We start from the raw sequence: 22,722 nt of genomic DNA on the forward strand, positions 1-22,722 counted from the left end.
TAAATTGTCCAAAAATAGAGAGTACCAAGAAGATGTGGGGTATGGAAGTAAAATGATGTCAATGAGGACTTTTCTAGGTTTAATTCAAGGTATTTTAATGTGGAAATACAAATTTAATGACAGCTGTAGTCAAATTAGGCTAGGAGTGAATAGGGCTAAGCCTGGAGATTGGCTCCTGTATGCTGATTGTTCATTTGCTGAGAGTAATTATCAATCACTCTGAACTATTTTCTTGAGCAGTTCACAAGAAAGGTACCATCACCATCCCTATGGAGGTGTGTTTCCAATGGTGGGTGTCTGTGATTCAAGCATATATTCAAATAGAATGTCTTGGTGGGAAATGTGAGAAGAGCAGTTTTTATGCCCAAACTGATTTTCTCTATTTTAAGGAGGTGGCGGCTCCTACTTTATTTTTCTAGTGTTTATGTGCCCAAGCGTAGTCTATCAATGATTTATGAAAGACACTGTCTAGTCCATTAGTCTTATACAAAGGTTAATTGCTGATTGCACCCTACCCTACTGTGGTTAAATATTGTCGACTTTATGAAAAACAGAAAACACTGAATATTTTAAAATCTTCAGTTTGCTGAGATGTCTATTCTGTAACTACTCTTTAACACATATTGTCTAGAGGTGGATGGGGATAGAAAAGGAGTGAAAAATAAAGCAGTTCATGTTTTCAAGAGATTATAATCTGGTTGCAACATAGGAAACACTTTATGTACATGATGCCATTTAATACATCAACTTTTTGAAGGTAACATTGTAACCTGGTTTGTAGATGAGAAAACTGAGCTCCAGAGAGGGCTCTGACCCAGGAGCTGCTGAGTCATAACTGCAAACCAGGTCTGCCTGATTGGAGAGCTTGTGATTCTTCTGTGACTGCACAGTGTCCTCACAGCAAAACTTTAAAGCAAAACATGGTGATTAATTGCCCCCTGATTAAGAGACAGAACTGGCCCCAACATGGAGTAGATTCATTCCTGGTTGCTGCTGCTAATTATTCTGCCTGGCTTTGGACTCAGTCTACTAAGTTCTCATCCTTATAATGTGATTTGTGTGGGAGCAGATTACAGACTTGCAAAGTAAATAGAAACCGTATAGTATGTGACTTGTTATTATAGTCATTTAAGATGGAGAAAAATGTAGATAGCTTTGCTCTTTTCTATAGGTACAGTTTATACATTCGGAATGCATTCAATTTGATCATATTACCTTTTCTTCTTTAAACCTGCAATTCTAGGTAGAAATAGAAATGTATTCCTGAGGTCAGTTGAAATCCTAGAGTTCCCTGCATGAGGAGTCATTCATGCAATCATTCATTCAACCAATAGTTACCAAGCCTCTACTAAGTACCTATAAACTGTCCTGGGTACTGCATGTGGAAAGATGGACACAGTCTTTCTCTTTAGGAAAGTGAGTCTCATTGGGGATTGCTATACAATTCCCAGATGTAGTAAATAAAAAACACAGGCTACCCAGTTATATATTGCATGAGATATTCTTACACACACAAAAAAATCCTTCATTTATCTGAAATTCAAATTTGTCTAGGCACCATGTGTTTTATCTGGCAACCACAGGCAAACATAATAATTGATGGCAGCTCTGATGCATTTGCACACAAATTTATACACATAAGGGAAGGATTACCTTTCCCTATCTGTGATGGCTAATGGAGACTTCCCATGGCTGTGTGAACCTGAAGGAATGATACTTTTGCTGGGTGATCTTGAGATAGATTTGACAGGCAGAGAGGGAGGGAGGAAATTCCAGATGCAGGGAAAAGCATCATATGAAAATAATGCCTGGGGTGTACTGATGATGGGAGGAAGTCAGAAATGAACATGAAGGTCAGAAGTGTTATAGGGAGGCTCATTTCTGGAGTCAAAGCTGATAGAGGGCAAAAAGGAAAGGTGCCCAGGGACAGCGAGCTGTTTTAAGAGTCCATGCCACCTGAATGTACGAAGGAGAGATTCTAGTGTGCTAGAAGATTTTTAACAGAGAAGTGTGTGTGTGTGTGTGTCGCGGGGGGTGGATTTCAAGTACTTCCAAGTCAAACTCTGAAATCACCCATCCCCTCATGGGCAAAAGTCCAGCCAAATGGGTGGGGCCCAGACTGCCATGACTGAGGCCCTCAAGCAAAGTTGCCAGGATTCCAAAGCACTGCCTGGTAGGAAGGTTAGGCAGGGCCCAGTGGGCTTGGCAAGAGGAGTCAAAATGTTCCCAATGCGCCGTACACGCCAGAGCCACCAGAAGGCCAAGATACTGGCTGTCGTTGTCTCTGAAGAGCCTTCCTGCCAATACATTAAAGGTGCAAGGAGCAAAGCCCAGACACAGCCGGCTCACATGTCTTCCCATTTCCCACGCAATGGCTGCCTCGCTCCTTCCTCCTTCCCAGCAGCCCCTCCTGTTCACTGCATGCTGGGAGTCATAATCCAGGTACCTGAGATGTTGGCTGTGTGGGAGTAGGGAAGATGGCGCCTGCTCCCACCTTGTGAGTGTTCCTCCCCAAGCAGATGTACTGTATCCTGTAACAATTCCTGAAGGGCTGTGGCAGAAAGGTGAATGAGTCACAATTTTATTCTGTCAATCTATACTTTTTCCCTTCATTTTTTTTCCATATAATTAGACTTTGGCTAAATTGTGCTTTACAAAATATGGGTCCACTGACCATTATTATTGAGGGAGGTAATTTCAGACAATGATTTGTGGTAGTGTGAGGAATGCAGTATTAATACTCTTCACTCATATTTTTTTTAACTCCGCTGACACAATTTAAACAACAGGAAGTGAACCTATGGCTAAGGGAAGACCACCATGACACAGTGAGAGAGAAAGAGAGGGAGAGAGAGCACACTCAAACAACTTTTGTTTTAGCATATTGTTATAATTGTTCTATTTTGCTACTGGTGATTGCTACTCTCTTACTTTGCCTAATTTATTAATGAAAGGTTACCATAGGTATGTATATACAGGAAAAACTGCATCACACACAAGAGTTTGGTTTTAAACATGGGTAAAAAAAGAAACAGATCCCAAGTAGAGTTGTTCATGCTGAACACCCCCAAGACTTAATACCATTGAGACTATATTCTCACCTGAGGCCTTTTCTGTGTTGATGGAGTTGTTTTCTGGAGAACAATCCCTATTTTAGGAGAATGAGTAAAGTTTACCAAGAGAATAGTCTCTTCCCAGAAATGCAGTATACTGCTTAAAATTTCCTTGATTGCCCTCTGACCTCTCACTCTCATCTACTCACAGATTTCTTGTCTTAAAAGCCCTGATGAGAAATTCAAATGAGTGCTTCCTCTAAAAGGATACCTCATTTGCAAGTTTTTTCTTGACCTTTTGTTCAGTTTCTCTATATTTCACACATTAAGTGACACCATCCAATATTTATTTTTTCTCCTGACTTATTTCACTTAGTGTAACCTCTTCCAGCTCCACCCATGTTGCAGCAAATGTCATGAGTTTTTCTTTTTTGACCCTTATGTCGTATTCCATTGTGTATATGTACCACAACTTTTTTATCTACAGGTCTTTGTCATACAGCAGGGGAGGGAAAAGAGATAGGTCAAAACAGTGGCAGGAAGAGCACAAGGGACTGAGGTGATGGGTCATGGGGTCTAATATGTTGGTGGGAGAACTATAGGGACTACATCTGATGGTAGAAATCATGTACCTTAATGAACAACAATGTAAGAATATTAATAGATTAACAAAGGGTATCTCATATGAAAATCTCAAATATTTGCCTTTGAAACTTGATTTTAAAAAAGGGCTCAAGATTTTTTTTTTAAATATTGAGCACTCATGAAACACCTAATAATTATTGGTGTCACACATAGGCTTTCAGGAACATTCCTGGAACATCTGTGTCAGGAAGATAAATTCCTTTGACACAAGCATAGTAGGTGGAGGATGATACCAGAAGGATTGATCATGGCAGTCGACTTTTGCTTTGAGAAAATTTTTTCATATTAGTTCATCAGTTTTTTATTTTGTCTAGTACCCCTGGGTCTACATCTGGGCTTGGCCATTTACTAGCTGTGTGATCTCAGGCAAGATGCTTTGTCTCTCTGACCTCCAGGCTCTGTACAATGAGAACAGTGGTCCCCATCTCATAGGGATGCAGGAGCATCAAATGAGATAGTGTGGGGGATTTGGAAGCCTCATTGTTGATTAAAGGGTTCTATTTGTTTTTTTTTGTTGTTGTTGTTGTTGTTACTCTTTGTCTCACTGATATTTGTCATCAGTCTTTTAAATATTTTATCAGTGGTCTTTTAAAATGAGCATCAGAATCATCTGGATTCTTCCATTCACACCCCAACCCCACCCAGCTTCTGATTCAGGGTAGCTGGAGTTGGTGGGGTGGGGCTGAGAATGTGAATTTCTAAGTTTCCAGTTGGTGCTGAAGCTTCCAGTTGGTGCCAGAACCTCACCTTGAAAACGCCAGTCCTTGGTCATCCCTGATAAAGATGAAAATTTGTGGTGATGATTTTCAGTTTAGACTCACTAGAACCCATGGTAAGAAATATATTTTACATGTGACCATATACATATAAATCAATGAGTTTCATGAACTATACCTATTACTACAGTAAATACACTGATTTTTAAAAGAAAATGCTGACCTACTTAATTAATTACATCTTATGAACCATTATTGGGTCATGTCTCAGATGGAAAATACTATTTGTGCCTGATAGGTACATAGTGCGTTGGCAAAAAAGTACAACTCATCATCAGACAACAGGACAAAAATTGTGACTTCTGGCTTTCTTTTTCTCTCCCCATAGAAAGGCCATTATAAAAGCATGTACCCTTTCCTTAAGCAAGAGAAATGATGTGGGGATCTTGGCTGCTGAAAGTGAGACGAAGACTTTGGTTTCCAGGAAAGTCTCTTGGGCTCTAAAGCATATCCTTTCTTATCATTTAAATGGAAGGCAGGTCTGAAATAATAGTGAAGGAAACTAAATAGCTGCCTGCTCTAATACGTGCTGCAGAGTGTAAAGCACCAGACGCTGGGCATGGAATTCATCTCCACCCTGCCCCTCTCTAAAGACATTTCCAAGGCTGCTCTTTGCAGAGGAATAGTCACCTGGGTAAGTTGGCTTCAGTATCCACGTGCCCTCGACTGGCATTTCTCAAACTTGCACATATTACTCTGGGGATGGGGAAGTACTTTGCTGGGGTGACAGGTATATTCACTCACCTGTACTAGTCCAGTGCTGGTGTAGCCCAGGGGCTTCATCATTACTCTCTGGCCACACTCATTGCCCTTCCAGCAGCCTGGCCCTCCAGGGTGGTTAGCTTTAGGTTGCCATGCCTGGCACGGCAATCTTGCCTGGCCCAGCCTCTCTCTGGGGCTCACCAGGGCTCAGTAGCTGCATGTCTGGGAAACCAGAGGGAAGAAGACAGAAGTTCCAGCCTCCTTGGGCTCTTGCTTTGGTGAGGTCAGGGGCAGGGAACACTTATTCCCCTCTCCTGCCTGGTGAGCTTACACATCTAGGCTCAAGATTTGTAGGACAGGGGCCCTAGAACCTTCCATCCTTACTCCATGGTGAGGTCAGGCTGGAGGGAAAGAAATATCAGGCTTGATGTTGTGTCAAGGCAGACAAGCAATCAGACCTTCAAACACAGTGCGCAACCTCCTCACCCCATGAAAGTTCCATCTGCCCCATTGGGGGTGAGGGTCTGGGCTGGAAATTAGCAGAGCACCACTAAAAGTACCTAACTTTTTTTTTTTAAAGGAACAAAACTTCTTGGAACCAAAATGTTCTTGTAACCTTCAAGTCTGAGTCTGTTTGACTTTGAGACCAGCAAATTCCATAAACTTTTTCCTCTTTCTTAAGATCTCAGTCAACAGTCATTGCTTCTAATCTCATGTGAAGCCTTCCTATCTACCTTTGGAGTCTCCGAGCCAAATTTTATTTTAGGTATCTATTAACAGTGCTTGGCTCAGAGTAGGCACCCAATAAACATTTTCTTGAATAATTAATAGATATTCCTTTTTGCTTAAGTTAGCATCTGTTGGCTTCTGCTACTTTATACCAAAACATTCTAGTAAAACACATGGATTCTATGTTTTGCCAAATCTTTGCCATTAATAGCTAGGGGAAGCTTTGTCTGCTCTTTGAATGAAGATCCCCGGCATGGGCATGGTTAGCATGAGAATAAGCCATCTTCTCTGGGCTGTAAATGTCAGAGTTATTTTAGAGAAAACAGGAACAGGAACAGAAAAAGAGCAAAATTACATGTACTAAAAGGATTTTCTGGATTTTGTTTTTATGGGATTTTGTTTTTTTAATTTCTTTTTTTTTTTTTTTTTTTTTTTTTTTATAGAGGCATGCTTTATTTATTTGTTTGCTGGTTTGTTTGTTTGTTTTGTTTATACATGCACTGGGTACAGTCAGAAGCGCGGGAGGGTGAGAGAATTCACCAGAGCCAGAGCGGGGAGCAGAGCAGGCAGAAGGACCGAAGTACACTGCTGAGGGGAGCAGCGGGCGGCAGGAGAGGTCTGCACGCCATGCGGGACCCTCCTCTGGTGGCCGGGGAGCAGCCGGGGATCGAACCGGCGCCGCAGAGGCCGCGGGCAGCTTCGCAACCCAGCGCTCAACCGCTGCGCCACCGGGGAGGCCCTGTTTTTTTAATTTCTACAAGAATTTTAGAAATGTCATAGGGGAGTGAAGATGTTTGTACACAAACAATGGCTCCACTGGGAAGAAGCCACCTTATAGTCGGAGTCCACAGAACAAGAAGGAATTCATCTGTTTCTTGATCACTGCGAAGATTCCATCTTCAGTGCTCTCTGGAAAACCCTCTTGATGACCTGGTATTACTTAGCTGTGGAGGGCCTGTCTCTGTTGTGAGTGTCATAAAAGTCTTTGCCTTTGTCATTGCCTAAGGGATGCCCTTAGAAAAGTGGGAAGGCCAAGTTAGAGAGTGGGAATGACACAATCTCTGGTATCACAAGAGTCTTAAGCCATTCTGCAGTCAGAATGCAGTATGTAATTCAACTTGTTAACATTAGGAGAACGATATGACATTAAGTATTTGCTGGAAATAAAAACACAAACACATTTGCTGTGGTCTTTGGAAATGTTGCAAGTGTATTTTGCCTTGGTGATCAGCTTACATTAGTTGTTGAATCTTCACTTCCAATTTTTCAGCATCAGCACCACAAAATTCAAAAATCTGTTCACAAATACACAAAGGGGAAATATTTATTGGTTCAAATATTGCAGTGATGCTAAAGCTTTTCCTCGTTCCTGTTTGTAAAATTATCCTCTACTCATTTCCCTTGTCTGGAGGATACTTTAAACATATTTAACTGAACACATTATATTCCTGATGTCCTAATTATTTGTCACCTTTCAAATTTGTTTATGCTAATGTTTTACCTGATTTTTTATATTTCTTCGCAATATTCCTCTAAGATCCAAAACATAAAGAATGGTGTTGGAAATGAGGAAAACCACATCATTGAAAGGTGCAGAACCTTTGTGCTTTGTTATTGAGGTTGTTAATTTTCACATACAAGATTTCCAGCTATGAAATGGCCTGTGATTTCCTCTTCCTTGACATCTGCCCAGGTAATAGTATTCTATTCACTTGATTCTAAGGAAGCACTTTCTCTTTTCAGATTTTCACAGCTTTGAATCAGGAGGCATTTCACAGTCAATGGTATATTTTATTTGGAGCACTTTTCAGTAGTATATAAAAGAATGCTGCATCTGTCATCTTACATTTGATGAAATATGGAAGTTAAAGACCCTTACTATTCATTATCAAGTTAGCCAATTATAAGAGGTTGCTGCAGAGAAAGAAGTATGGGGGTAATCTGAAGCTGGATGTGGGTGAAGACTTAAATTTCTAGTGAGGGAGGTTTTAGCAACTAGAAAGGGTGTGAGGGCTTTGGGCAGGGCTTGGAAAAGTCTAGAATTAACTTCAATGCACATTGTGCAACAGAGAAGAAAGTAACTCCACATGCAATGATCCTGCTTCCCCCGGCAGCAGCATTCTACCTGGGTGCTGCCAGAGGCCGCTGTGGTTCATTCTCCTCCTTGAAAGTAAACCCCAGACTTGTGACTCCATCTTGATCCCATTTCACTTACCGGCTCGCCCTTGAATCCACTTCCATAACAGCAAATTGCTCTTTTGAGTCTTGAGCATAGGTTTACCTAAGTGTGGGTGCAGAATTTCATGATTTATCTGGGTTGCCTCTGTAGCCATATCCTTTATAAATATTCTCTTGGCATTGGCTGCCAGGGGAGAAAGGTGTCAGAAGGTTCTGTGCAAGTCTTCATTTCCTAAGAGTCAGGTGCCTACTAGATAGCAGCTTTATGTATGAAGGGAGTGTCATAATCCTCTAAGACCAGAGCATGGGCCAAGAGCAGGACTCCTGGCAAGAACATAGGTAGGGTTTGTCCACCTGAATGATGGGACTTGGCAAGGAGAAGGAAAAAGATACTAAGCTTAACCAGGTAACCAGTGTGCTGAGTCCATTTCTAGGAAGAACAGGACCAGCATGAGGCAGAAGTCTGAGCAGGCTCTGTGAGGCTGGAGGTTGGGCGAGAAGGGGTTGCTCTCTGAACTCATTTTACATGGGAGCAGCAGAACTTCCTAAATAGCTCAATCTGCTCTTCAAACAACATCATTTCTTCTCTCTTTCCTGGGACAGGATGGAATGCATGGTGTGAGAAGCTCGGGGATTCTACCTGGCTGTCAGTCTGTCTTTCCCTGCCTGTCACCACATCTGCAGTGGCTATGCCTGCAGCAGTTGCCTTGTGGCTTCTGTTCTAGAGTCCTCCTGAGCCTCTGCCCTCTCTTCTTCTGCATTCAGCAATGGTTCGACTCAAGCAAAGGCACATGTAACAGCTGAGCAGAAGAAGCACAGTAAAGAAGGGATGAGTCATTCCCAAGGTATGTCTGTTCCCTGGGAGCACCGCCATGGAGAGCTAGACAGTAGCCTCAGCCCTCACTCAGAAGATATTTGTGATACCCTATGGCAATATATCTTGTGGGTCTGGTTATGCCTGCTTCTCTTAAGACCTCCCCCACAGCCAAAGGGCAGTGTGGAAGCCTTTGCTGGGGCTGGGGGAGGCAAAAGACAGGCTTTTTTTTTTTTTTTTTAAAAGATTTATTTATTTATGTATACAAGCCTCCCTGGTGGCACAATGAAGTCTCAGCACTATGAAGCAATCGGCAGCCACTGCAGCGAGACAGGATTTTTCTTCAGGGAGGAGACTTCCCCTTACACAGGGGAGGCAGAGTCTAGGGGTATAAGAAATAGGAGGGGCAGGGGCACAGCCCAGAGAAGTGATTTCCAGGAGGGGTGATTTCCATGACCATGAGCTGTGACATGCCTGTGCTGTGACAAAGGGCTGGCAGCAAGGGCAGCCAGTAGCCACAAGCCCAATAAGAAACTTGGTTACTGTGGAATTCGACTCATCTTTCTTTTAGATGCTTTAAATCTAGCACAGAATACTCTCACCCACCCTCTACCTGAGCCAGGAAACCAGGAAATGTAGCCAAGGCTACATTTTAAAAATTCCTATATATTCAGAAATTGCAGAAATTAAAGGCATACCATTTAGAGGATTATTTAAAAAGAAACCATACCTGTGTGCAGATTAGGACAGTTTGACCAGGACCCAGAACCTCCCTTCCAAACATAACCCTGTATTCAAAGGGCTTTTTACCATACGAGGGAGAACAGCCTATGAATTTTTCATCATGAATTACTTCAGCCTACTTTTGAATTTTTACAAATTAAATTCTACAGTATATATTCTTCTCTGTGTAGATTCTTTCACTCAGCATCACACCAATGAGATTTATCATTCAATTTTTCCAGGGTTTACTTATGTCCCATTATGTAACTGTAACCAATAATGCATTCACTTGGGCCATTACCAGTAATGTTGCTAGGAACATTCTTTCCATATCTTTGGGGAGATATTTTTACAGGCTCCTTTCCTGTTGACTTTTGCTGTATACCTGAAAATGGGATCCCTGAGATCAACATCAGTAGATGTTTGGCAAAGTGATTTTCTCAAGATACACTCCACTAGCAGGGGAGGACAGTTCCAGCCGCTCCGCGTACTTTACAACACTTGGTATTGCCAGTGTTTTCCATGTTAGCCATGTTGGTGACTGTAGGTGACATTACATTGGTCACTAGATTCCTTGGATTTTAACTCATCAACATTCACTTCAACTTCAGCAACGACTGAGAGCTTGTCTGTCTCCACGCTTGTGCTTCTTAGGTCCTTCTCCCTAATTCGCCTCAAAAGTACAAATCCAGGGCCTCCCCTGGTGGCGCAGCAACCTCTGCAGTGCCGGTTTGATCCCTGGCTGCTGGGCGAGGGTCCCACATGGCACGCAGACCTCTCCTGCCGCGCCCACTGCTCCCCTCAGCAGTGTATTTCATCAGTCTGCCTGTTCTGTTCCCTGCTCTGGCTCTGGTGAATTCTCTCACCTCCTGTGCTTCTGACTGTACCCTGTGCTTGTATAAATAAATCTTTAAAAAAAGCAAAACACTCCTTTTTTTAAAAAAAGTACAAATCCAGTAATGCTACCCTTTGCAAAATTCTCCAAGGTTTCTCCATCATCATAAAATCGAAGTATCTTACAGTGATTCCTTGATTTTGTCCTACCCCCCTAATTGTCACTCTCTACAATAAATTCTGAACTCTTGAAACTCTCCCTAGTTGGATTCATTTATTCATTTAATTTAACAAATAGTGAGTGCCTACTATGAGCCAGACATTGTGACAAAACAGATAAAATTGGTTTGTGGTGCCCAAAACTGAGTAAATAAGATACTGTTTTAATAACTTTTAAAGTATGAAAAATGAATGCCAGAAATTCATGATAAATAAAACATCAAAAATTCAAATAAGGATAAGATTCCATCCTATCCTTGCAGTGTCTGGCTTCACTTGCCTTACCCCAATTCCTGACCTGGAGAAAAGAGGTACACAAATAATTAATGCCTTTCAGTCACTAAAGCCAAAGTTGAGAGTAGCATCTTCAGCAATGGTGCTGGAGGCTGCTAATGGTGATAAATGATTGCTGCCCCTTTCTGACATTCTCTTCATCTCACTTAGTGCTCACCTCTTCCAGTCCATTAATCTTTGTCAGTGTCTCAGCTGCTTATGGGGCTACTAGGTAACCTTCTTTAGGGAGCTGCATCCTTCAGCTGAAGACCACGAGAGTTTTTTTCTTCTTAAGCAGAACCCCGTCTGTACCTAACACAACCCCTAGCAGGTCGAATGTAACTGGGTAAGTAACATGCGACTATCAGATTACTATTGTACTTCTTAAAAGTGTTAGTGGTCTCATGCTTTTTAAGTTTCTATTTATGAATGATCAGGGAGAATGACATACAGGTAGATCCTATGGTGCTAATAATAGCTGCATATTATAGCAGGTACTAATTCTAATGCTTGGCAATTCATTTACATAGAGGAACACAAATTTTCATGACAATCATTTAAAGATGCATAGTATGGTCCCTAATTCCCAGAGCAGGAAACAGCCTCAGGAAGACTGAGGCACATTCCCAAGGTTGCCCACTAACAAGAGGCAGATAAGGGGCTCAACTACAGTCATCTGACTACATAGGCAAAAATTAGTCTTAGACTTTTTTATTTTTCAGAAGTGGAATAGCATTTTTTTTTAAATGAACTTGAACAACAAGCATTTGGGAGGTGATTCTTCAGGTGATTCTCCATCCTTCTCACTTCTGGTTGTCTCACTATTGTCCCTGACTGGCCTTTGAAGACAATCCTATCCCCTTGCTAGTTCACCCTGGAGCCAGGGAATGTGCTTGCTGGAAATGACTTCTATGACCTCAGCAGGAGCCCTGCAGTTCAAAAGCACAAGACCCAGAGCTTCCTCCCACCTCATAGGACAGCTCAGTTCTAATTATCCATCTAGAGATAATCTATTCACCTGTGTTGCCTCATCCCATCACTCTTCCCAGTGGACTGAAGTAATTTGGGAAGACATTTTATTTTGATATCATAGGATAAAAGATAGAGACAACTTTTGAATTTGGCCCATACTTACACCATTGGCCAAGAACTGCTAAGTCTTTGTTTTTCTGCCTTTCCCCTACTTTGGGCTGGAATCAAAGTGATTAACCCTGGGGATCTACTGGTGGACTTTAGAGAGTCATAGAACACTCTAGCACTAGATGCACCTTATGGTTCATGTGCATATGTGTATTTTTCTGGAGAGTTTATAGATTTTTATCGGATTTTAAGAGGAGCTCCAAGCCAAATTTATGAATGGCTTAAATAGAATGTAATATAATATTCTGGTTGCAAAAATCAGTCAAGTTTTTGGGTGCCCCCCTGGAAGATACCACAGAACACAGTTTTAAAACAAACAAACAAACTGCAATTAGTCATCTTGGGATAAAATATGATGTTTCAGATGAAAACACTGAGGAATACAGCAAGGAGGAACAAGCCCGCATTTTTTATTATCTGGAATCTGCTTTGCCTTTCCTTTGTTATAAAACTGTGAAATGATTACAGTTGTTGTTTATATCTCATCCCTACCCAATATTCATCCAACCTCCCCATGAAAACTCCCAGCACCAGGGAATTTGCCATGGCCCTACATTGTTGTTATGTAGCTTCTTTTGTTTTAGTTTTATTTAGTTTTATTTATTTAGTTTATGTTTTTTTTTTGCTTTAGTTTGTTATACTCTATATCTTTTGAGAATATTTGAAATGAGCTGGAATCACGGGCAAGATAAAATAGTAAATCATTAAAAGATGACTCAGTGTGGGGATGGCGGGTGAGAGAGGCCAGGAAGCTGCAGGTGAGGGAGACCCCTGCATTTGAGCAGAGGAGGTCATATGGACAGTCCTGGCAGCAGTGGGAAAGAGGAGCCCAAGGGATTCCTTAAGTCTTCTGAATCTAATGCAAGGGAGCAGATCATATTTTCAAGGGAGGTTAATGTTCTGCTAAATTGGTGCTCTATGAGGAATTATCATAAAGCCTTTTACACAAAGCACATTTTAAAAGGCATAATGCACAGTGGTTCTTTGCCAGATGTTTTACCAGAAATGCGAAGGCATTTCTTATACAATTCCTTAATAGAAACTGGACTTTAGGTTTTCTCTAATGCTAGATAGGTAGTCCTTCACTGCTTCAGTAAGTCATTTTTTCAGTTGTACTGTCCTAGATGAAAGACAGGAACACACTTATGGAAGCGGTCTCAAAAAAGTGAAGCTTATTTTTCTCTACCCCAGGTACCACTACTACCCCCAAGTAGTGGTATTACTGGAAGCCTTTCTAGTCAGTTCTATTGAGAGAAGAAAGAAATTTACATGGTCTTTTTGCCAAGTCACTCCAAACTTCTTCAATTTCCAGGGATTTTCCTGTGCAGACCACCGGCAGAGATCAGGGGGTGGGCATAGATTTCAGGGGTACCATGGATTGAATGCCACTCTCTAGATGCCATGATAAAGTGAAGGTCTTGTAGTGTTATTCAGGCACCAAATGCTGGGAAATGAGTCAAAAGAAGTAAAGGATTTCTGATGCTGTCTCTTTAGAATATTCTTTCCTGTTGTCTTTGGCCTTTGTCTTGTGCACAGAAGATTGATATTTTCTGTCAAATGGAGCCACATCAGATATCTTTTCTTCTGCAGGTCTTCAAGTGATATGTAAATTGATCCAGGTGTGAATCTCTTTGGAGCTATGATTACATGAAAAAGCAAGTTTTAGAAGTAAACTCATTTGTATTTTGTGATCTCAATGATCTCATGTTTTGAAAAACAAAACAAACTCCACAACCAGGATGTCAAGTTAGTAATATCAATGAGAAATTCAGTTGTCAAGAAAATGTCTTGGGACATGGGTATTCACAAGATAATCAGAGGCTTCTGGGATGACTCTGGAATTAGAGTATGGGGAGGTAGATCAGCTTAATGGACAGTATCATCAATATGGTTAATTTTATTTTCCATTAGCTAACTGGCAGAAAATTCAGATTTGATATCCTTAATGGTGCCTAGGATACAGGCATTTTGTTCTATCAATTCAAAAGGGATTCCGTCTGTAGATAACAATTAAGACATAATTGTTTTTAAGAGCCCAATTGAGGGCTCTTCCACCTCCACACAGAATTGAGAGCAAGCAGGGCCAAGCCTTTCCTCAAAAGCGTAGCTATGGATTTGCTCAAGAAGCTAGGTGCATTATCAGTTGGAAACACAAAAGTTTTATTTCAGAAAATGGAAAGCAAACTGTTGTAGCAGCAGCTATCAAGCAATATCATCTATAGAAGAGATGAAACCAGAAAACTCTTCTGAACTAGAGAGAAACTTTCCTTGAATTATACTGGCATGAGTACAAAATCAAAGAGGGAAGGCAGAGCTGGCAGTGAGATGCAGGGCAAAAAGCATAGGATTTGGACTTTCATTTGTTCACCCACTCTTTAAACAAAACCAAATACGTGTTTTCCATGTAGGAGGGATTCTTCTAGATACTGGTGTTTCAAATCAAGCATAAACTCCTTCAAGTGCTTGGACTAGTAAGAGAAAAATGCATGAGGTTAAGATCCAAGTCAAACAGAAATGGGCTTGGAAAGGAAGATTGGATAAAGATTTTGGAAAACTTGAAATTAAGACTTGAACACAGGGTCTAGTGTTGATTCTGTAGGCAATGAAGGAGGACATCAAATGTAAAATAAGAGAATGACATACATTATGTTGTTAAGGATCTAGTTGTTAAGGATCTATGGAGCTAAGTAGGGGGTGAGGAGGTCTACTGGAGTGATCTCTGTTAAGAGTATCTCCATCTAGGGGCCTCCCTGGTGGCGTAAGAGGTTAAGCACCACACTATGGGGCAGTCCGCAGCCTCTGCAGCGTGAGATCGATCCCCAGCCGGCCAGGGAGAGACCCACATGGCACAGCAGACCTCTCCTGTCTCGCCCGCTGCTCTCCTCAAGACATAACTGAAAATAGCAGGAGAAAAAGAAACCAGAGGAGAACTTTGGTGAGGGACTCAGGGGTAGAAGCCGGAAGAAGAGAACATATCCATTACATAGAAGATATTTGGTTAACCGAGGAATATAAAGATTGAAAAATGGCTATTTAAATTAGACTCCAGGAGACTCCTTGGTGACTTTCAAGAGAGTAGATGAGGTAATGAGTGGAAAATAACAGTTGAAAAAAGTAAATAATAGTCTACAAAATCAAGAATTAGGGCATGAAATGAAGAAGGGTAGTCTGAGTATATTTATTAGAAACATTCTGGTTGCAAGTGACAGAAATAATCACCCAAAGTTTTCATTACTAATGAATCTATGAGATACTTAAGGTTTCTTGCATGAAGAGATTTAGGGTTCAATCAATGTCAGCAGAAGCTGTTGGCTTGACTTTGTTTTTCTCTGTATGGTGCCTTGATTTTCATGTTCCCTACAGTAGCAAACTACCTGTAGTAGTTTTACCTTCTTATCTTTCCAGGTTCAAATCCAGTGAAATCAAAAGCAAATGCTTTTTGCCTAGTTTTAAGCAAAGTCCTGGAATTTGCTCTGGTTGGTTTGGATTTGCTTTTCTGGAGTCAAAATTTCATTCCTGATGGAGATGGCGTTCATGGATTGGTCTAAGTCAGAATATAAAGCCCTAAAGAAGCATTTGGACGAAGAAAGGAAAGGGAAGGTTTCCTTGGAGAAATTGACAGGTAGGTGGAGAAGTTGAAGGTGCTTTTGTTAAATAGCTTCAATTTTCAAGTAAAAACTTATGAAAGGTAGTGTTATTTTTGGGAAACATTATTTAAATCTATCATACCAATTATATTGCAGCAAATACATACAAATAGAAACTGAAAATAAAATTCTACAGCTAGCATATCAAATGGTATTTGAAACAAAGAAATCTGAACTTAGAATCTGCACGATCGGCCACTCAGCTGTATTTCCTGGTGATCATTTTTTTTTCCTTTTTTTTTTTTAATCTTTCCAATGGGATTTTTTATTTATTTATTTTTTTTTAATCTTAAATTTTATTTTTATATTCCCCCATACAATTGCAAACGCCCCATTCTGACCCCAATCCTTCCCCTCCCGCCCCACCCCCCAAAAAGTGTCTCTGGTTCATAGTTTTTTGTTGATTTTGATTTTCACTTTCTTATACTTATTCATTTTCCTGGTCCCTTATTTAAGTTTTCTAGATTCCTGCTATGAGTGAGACCATCCGGTATTTTTCTTTTTCTTTCTGGCTTATTTCGCTGAGCATGATCCCTTCCAGCACCATCCATGTTGCTGCAAATTGCATGTGTTTATCTTTTTTGAATGCTGAGTAATATTCCATGGTGTATATGTACCACATCTTCTTGATCCAGTCATCTATTTTTGGGCATTTGGGTTGTTTCCAAAGCTTAGCTATTGTAAATAGTGCTGCTATAAACATAGGGGTGCAGGTGTTCTTTGGGATTGATGTTTCTGTGTCCTTTGGGTAAATACCTAGGAGTGGAATTGCTGGATCATATGGAAGATCTATGTTTAGTAGGTCCAGAAATCTCCACACAGCTCTCCATAGTGGTTGGACCAGTTTGTACTCCCACCAACAGTGCAGGAGAGTTCCTTTTTCCTCCACATCCTCGCCAACATTTGTTGTTGCTAGTTTTTTTAATATGTGCCATTCTCACTGGTGTGAGATGGTATCTCATGGTAGTTTTGATTTGCATTTCCCTGATGACAAGTGATGTTGAACATTTTTTCATATGCCTGTTGGCCATTTGCATTTCCTCTTCAGAGAAGTTTCTTTTTAGCACTTCTGCCCATTTTGGGGCATTTTTGTTTTTGTTGAGTCTCATCAGCTCTTTGCAGATTTTTGTGATCAGTCCTTTATCATTAGTTTGTGTGCAAAAATGTTCTCCCAGTCGGTGGGGTTTCTCTTTGTTTTTGTTATTGTCTCTTTTGCTGTGCAGAAGCTCTTTAATTTGTTGTAGTCCCAGCTGTTTATCTTTGCCTTCACTATCACTGCTTTGGGTGATGTGTCTGTAAAGATGTCTTTGATGTGCATGTCATGTAGTGTTTCTCCTATATTTCCTTCTATGTATTTTATGGTTTCAGGTCTTATGTCTAGTTCTTTAATCAATTTTGAGTTGATTTTTGTGTATGGTGTGAGGTAGTGGTTAAGCTTCATTCTTTTGCATGTAGTCACCCTGGTGATCATTTTTGAACATTTCTCCAAATGTTGCTAGTATTTCATGAACATTTATGTGAGAATTTCATCATGTCCTTCTTTTTTAAGATACTCTTTGGATGGTTCTGCCCCGGAAAGGATAATAATGAGACAGATGCACTAAATGGGGAGATTTGTTATATTACTGCATTTTTAACCCCTCACCAATAGGTACAGTTCAGAAACTATGAATTACATTGCTAAGTACTAGAAATACATGGAGGTTTTTTTTTTTTAATCCATCTAGGATACCCAGATGTTTTTTAGGCTCTCTGATTCTTAATCTAATTCAAGTCTGCCAGTTACCATGGAAACATACCTTCTGGGTTTCCTTGAAGAGTAGAAAAGTTGGTATTGCTCTGATGTTATACATTTCAGCCAACTCCTAGGGAAAAAATGAGTGGCATGAAGTCACAAATTTGGTGTCTCCTCTCTGTCCCAAGTATGGGGCTGGGTGACTTCTCATGCGGTATGTCTGACAGCCCAGGGAAGGCTGATACGTTATAGATTCTCCTGCAAGGAACCTTTAAAAAAATGTACTTTCAAAGCCTTTAGGAATGTTACAACAGAAAATGACTGTTCCCAGCATTCCTGAGCTTTCCCAACCCAGAGTTCTAGGCAGGGGGGTGGAAGGTGGAGGTGGAAACACAATAGATGACAAATGACATGTTATATTTTTAAAATATAAGGTGTATACAATATTACTTTGATACATTTGTATTGCAATATTACCATTAGGGCAATATTGATCACATTACATTATAGTACAGTGTTACTGTTTATGTTCACATACTGTGCATTAGAGCTCTATGACTTATTTACCACTTATATAAGTTTATAACCTCAAACACTAACTGGAAGGTAGTTACCCTAACCTTCCAGTAACTACCATTTCACTGTCTGCTTTTTTTTTCCCCACAAGTTTGACTTTTTTCAGATTCCATATGTAAGTGATATATTCTTGTCTTTTCTGTCCATTGCATCTGCCCTAGCACAATGTGCTCAAGGTTCATCCATGTTGTTGTAAATGACAGGATTCCTTCCTTTCTAAGTAAAGTCTATTTAAAAGATCTTGTGAAAGATTACAGAGGTGGCTATAGTAGAATGCAGCATGGAGAGAACATACTCAAAAAATATGACAGAGTCAAGGTCTCTTTAGAATTCATACTGGATGATATAATGGCCTAGCATTTACAGTCCTATTCCTTTAAGCCCTAGTTCTCTTCACTACCCAGCTGTGATAGATTTGGAACAAAAAACAAAACTATGTAAGAATTCCAATTAGTTTAATCCATACAATCTGTTTTTAAATTGTCAGTTTTTGTGTATCTTGTTTAGGAGTCAAAACAAAACTAGCACCCACATGGTCGACAGAATTGGACTTTTATAATATACCTGTCATTTTATGGCACGAAATCTCCCTGCCACTCAAAGCACAACCTCTCTCCTTCTTCACTCTCGCTCATAATTTTCATGACCACAACAATAATAACTAATAAACATGAGGATAGAAATTTATACATTTTCTTTCACTTTAAAATACTAAGAACTATAATTGAAAAAGTCAAACAAGGGCCTCCCCTGGTGGCATAGGCAGTTGAGCGCTGCGCTGTGAAGCTGTCCACAGCCTCTGCAGCTCCGGTTCGATCCCGGCTGCCAGCGAGGGTCCCACATGGCGCTGCAGACCTCTCCTCTCTCACCCGCTGCTCCCCTCAGCAGTGTATTTCAGTCAGTCTGCCTGTTCTATTTCCTGCTCTGTCTCTGGTGGATCCTCTCACCCTCCCGCACATCTGGCCTGTACCCCAGTTCTTGTATAAAATAAATCTTAAAAAAAAAAAGGTCAAACAATAACACAACATTCATGAGGATGTAGAGAATCAGAACCCTCATACATTTCTGGTGGGAATGTAAAATGATGCAGCTACTCTGGAAAACAGTTTCAGTTCCTCAACAATTTAAACACTCAGTTACCTTATGACCCAACAATTTCACTTCTAGACAGATACTCAAGACATGAAGACATACACATGTATAGTTATGCTGTTATTATTAAAAATAGTCAGATGGTGGAAACAACCCAAATGTCCCTCTATAGATAAATGAATAAATAAATAAAAGATAGTATTTTAATATTAAGCAATAAAAAAGGATGAAGAACTATGGTGACCACTAAAACCCCAGAAGTGTTTCTTCTTAGAGTGATGAAAATATTTTAAAATTGATTGTAGTGAGAGTTGTACAATTCAGTGAATACAAAAAAGATAATGAGCCTTGTTGTGTAATCATAGTGTATGATTCAGCTCAAAGGGATATTAAATCCTGTCACACTTTAATGAAGTTTAAAGGAAATGGAGAAATAAAACTACAATTATGTTCTGGTCACTATGTCACATGTTTTATGTATTTATCTCATTTGATATTCTGTTAAGTATTATTACTCTGCTTTATAGAGGAAAAAGCTAAGTTTATAGAGGTGAACTGGTAATAGGTCACACATGTATTAAAGGACAAAAGGGGTGAATAACAGATTTTTAATTTTTATTCTTTTTATTTTGTTTTTATTCTAAAGCTCAAATTCAATTGAGCTTTAATTGATGAAATTGAATGTGTTATTATAACTTTCCTCATGGTAAATTAATGTTTGGAAGAGCAATTTTATAGACACATTGTGTGTCCAAGGTACAAAATGAGCAAGGTAAATTTTGATTAAGGCGGATTATTTGGGGAACACGAGGAAGGAAGGAGCAAGAGGGATGGATTTCCTGGAATTCCTTGTGAAGTCTGAAAAACCCACAAAACCATAAGATACAGCAATGTAGAACGGGGAAAGCAGGTCTATTAAAAAGTTTTCAATGCATTAAGTTTTAGCAATCTGTTAGAGAGGTGAAAATCATTTTTCCAGGCAACTGGAATAGAGCAACTCTGCTGAGTAGGATTCTGGGGCACATGGGATTCAGCACATGGGAAAGAATTCTGGGATTGATTAGCAATGTCTGCCAAAGTATGGGCAGGAAGAGGACTGCAGGAAAACCAGATCTTTGCTGCTCTTATTTAAGTAGAACAAAGCCTATAAGAACACTATAAGGGAGTTCACCACAATTTATCAGAAAAAAATAAAAACCTGTTAAATTGATTATATAATCACTGAGACAGAGCCCTCAATGGCATTGCATTAGGATTTTATGTATCCACACGAAAGGATTCAGGATTCTTACCTGAGCATCGTCCACGTCTATACTAGCAAACATTACATTTTGGTACTGCTGTGACATTGCCTTCAAGATAAAGGGAAAAGAAATTCCCTATTAGTAAGTAATAACATCAAAGCAGATACTAGAACTACTTTTTGGCAAAAAACAGGAAGTGAGCCTAAAGGTCATTTAAAGAGTTACGCAGCATTCTGACATTTTAATATTGCCTGGAACTTGAACCATCGGAGTCCAATGTCAGATGATGCCAAGATCACATAAAGTTCAGTGGCAGACCCAGAGTCTTTATGAATCAAGATTAGAATTTCAAAGTTGGAAAATGGCCCAAAGCAGAGAAATAATTAAATGCATGGGATGGGTCCAGACTTACCTATCAGGCAGAGGGAGAGACAGCCGTTTCCTGATAGGGAGTCTGTCTTTAGTGATCTTTAAAATACAGATCTTTGGGCCTCCCTGGTGGCACAAGTGTTCAAGTCTCAGCACTATGAAGCTATAGGCAGCCACTGCATGGTGAGTTCGATCCCTGGCCAGGGAGCTAAACCACATGGCACACCAGACCTCTCCTGTCTCAATGCTGCTCCCCTCAGCAGTGTATTTCAGTAGATCTGCCTGTTCTGCTCCCCACTCTGTCTCTGGTGAATTCTCACACCCTCCCCAGCAGCTCCCCCATGTGCCTCTGGCCTCTACTCCAGCTCTTGTATGCATAAATAAATAAAATAAATCTTTAAAATACAAATCTTTGAACCAAATTCCCCAACACTGCCTCTACCTTCTCCTTTTGCAGACTTTTAGGGAGGTGGTAGTGCTGCTGGTGGTAGAGGCCCTTAAATGAGCTATTGTAAATCTATTTGTACTAACCTAATTGCTTTCTGTCCTTACTCCCATCTGTCTGTACTCTACTATATATTCAAACTAGATTTTTCCGGTCTCCTTTGCCAGCTGTCTTCCAGTTACTTTCTCTCAGTAGGAAGCATTTGCAAGAAAAAATAAGGTGGTAGATGGGAAGAAGTAACTCTCTTCTGCTTCTATTTTGTCTGGTACCTTCTTTGGCAGCTGCAGTGATGATGGTGTTGGTGATGGGGCAGGGGATAAAGGCTACATCAGCTGTGGTCTGTAAGTGTCTGTTTCTTCTTCTTTTTTTTTTTTTTTCTTTTTAAAAACAGCTGTGCTCATACTTTAAGGACACTCAGCAGCATACCAATTTGTTCATTTTAACAGCATATTTCAAGCATTTCCAGCCATCTGTTTCAAACGGTGACCCCTCTGATGGTAGCGTGAGTGTGTACAGCTTGGCCAAGTGGAGACACTAACAGATGGAGCTGTTGCTGGGGGAGGCACCCATGGAGACACAGGAAGAAGCAGGGCATCGGGGGACCATGGGTCAGCAAAGAGTTCTGTAGCAGGGGTTAGTCCCAGTTGTTTGTGGAATGTGACTGAAGTGGGAGTTTTATTTTCAGGGACCCATCAAGCTGGTCAAATTGGGGGAAAACTCTTGACTAACAGGCCAAAGGCCTTTGGAGCTTAGATGTACTTTTCAAATAAAGAAATGGTCATAAAACCAACAACCTGATTATAAAATAGGCAGAGGATCTGAATAGACATTTCTCCCAGAAGACATACAGATGAAAAGATATTCAGCATCCCTTATTATTAGGGAAATGTAAATCAAAACACAATGAGATTTTACTCCATGCCTGTTAGAAGGGCTATTCTCAAAAATACAACAAACAACAAGTGTTGGCAAATATTTGGAGAAAAGGGAACCCTCTTACACTGTTGGTGTGAATGTAATTGGTGCAGCTACTATGGTAAATGATATCAGGATTCCTCAAAAATTAATAGAAATACCATATAATCTAGCTGTTCCACCATGAGGTTATTACCTGAAAAATACGAAAACACTAATTTGAAGAGAGATATGAACCCCTATGATCTTTGCAACATTATTCACAATGGCCAACCTACAGAAAAAATACAAATGCCTGTGACAGTAGATGAGTATATAAAGAAATGTGATATAGATACACAATGGAATACTACTCAGCCATAAAAATGATGAAATCCTGCCAATTATAAGACCATGGGTGGACCTAGAGGGTATTTTACTGAGGAAATAAATCAGATGGAGGGGCCTCCCTGGTGGCCTAAGAGTTAAGTCTCAATGCTATCACTGCTACGGCCTGAGTTCAACCCACAACCAGGGAGCTAACCCACATATGGCATAGCAGACCTCTCCTGTGTCACCTGCTGCTCCCCTTAGCAGTGTACTTCAGTAAATCTTCCTGTTCTGCTCCCAACTC

At 40.4% G+C, this 22,722-nt stretch overlaps 1 protein-coding gene across 7 annotated transcripts in view; it reads right to left on the bottom strand.

Moving 5' to 3' along the window:
* LOC119231321 (thioredoxin domain-containing protein 8) overlaps nt 1-22,722 on the bottom strand; it is a 38,453-nt gene that overhangs the window by 13,091 nt on the left and 2,640 nt on the right. For 2 of the 7 annotated variants that reach the window (XR_008549530.1, XM_054689003.1), the window contains exons 3-6: nt 20,429-20,488; nt 17,533-17,598; nt 3,102-3,148; nt 2,447-2,551 (exon numbers count right to left, since the gene is read on the bottom strand). Coding sequence is in view for 5 of the 7 variants with exons in the window: in XM_054689003.1 (XP_054544978.1) it covers nt 2,447-2,551; nt 3,102-3,148; nt 17,533-17,598; nt 20,429-20,488 (278 nt within the window). In the remaining 2 variants the exon portion in view is untranslated. Of the gene's footprint in view, nt 1-2,446; nt 2,552-3,101; nt 3,149-7,005; nt 7,201-8,120; nt 8,187-8,228; nt 8,268-13,334; nt 13,724-17,532; nt 17,599-20,428; nt 20,489-22,722 lie in introns of those variants that run through there. The other 5 variants (XR_008549531.1, XM_037493080.2, XM_037493083.2 and 2 more) reach the window with 5 other exon arrangements.

This window comes from Talpa occidentalis, unplaced genomic scaffold, assembly GCF_014898055.3.
Source record: "Talpa occidentalis isolate TD23 unplaced genomic scaffold, MPIMG_talOcc4v2.1 talOcc4.7, whole genome shotgun sequence".
Classification (NCBI taxonomy): Eukaryota; Metazoa; Chordata; class Mammalia; order Eulipotyphla; family Talpidae; genus Talpa; species Talpa occidentalis.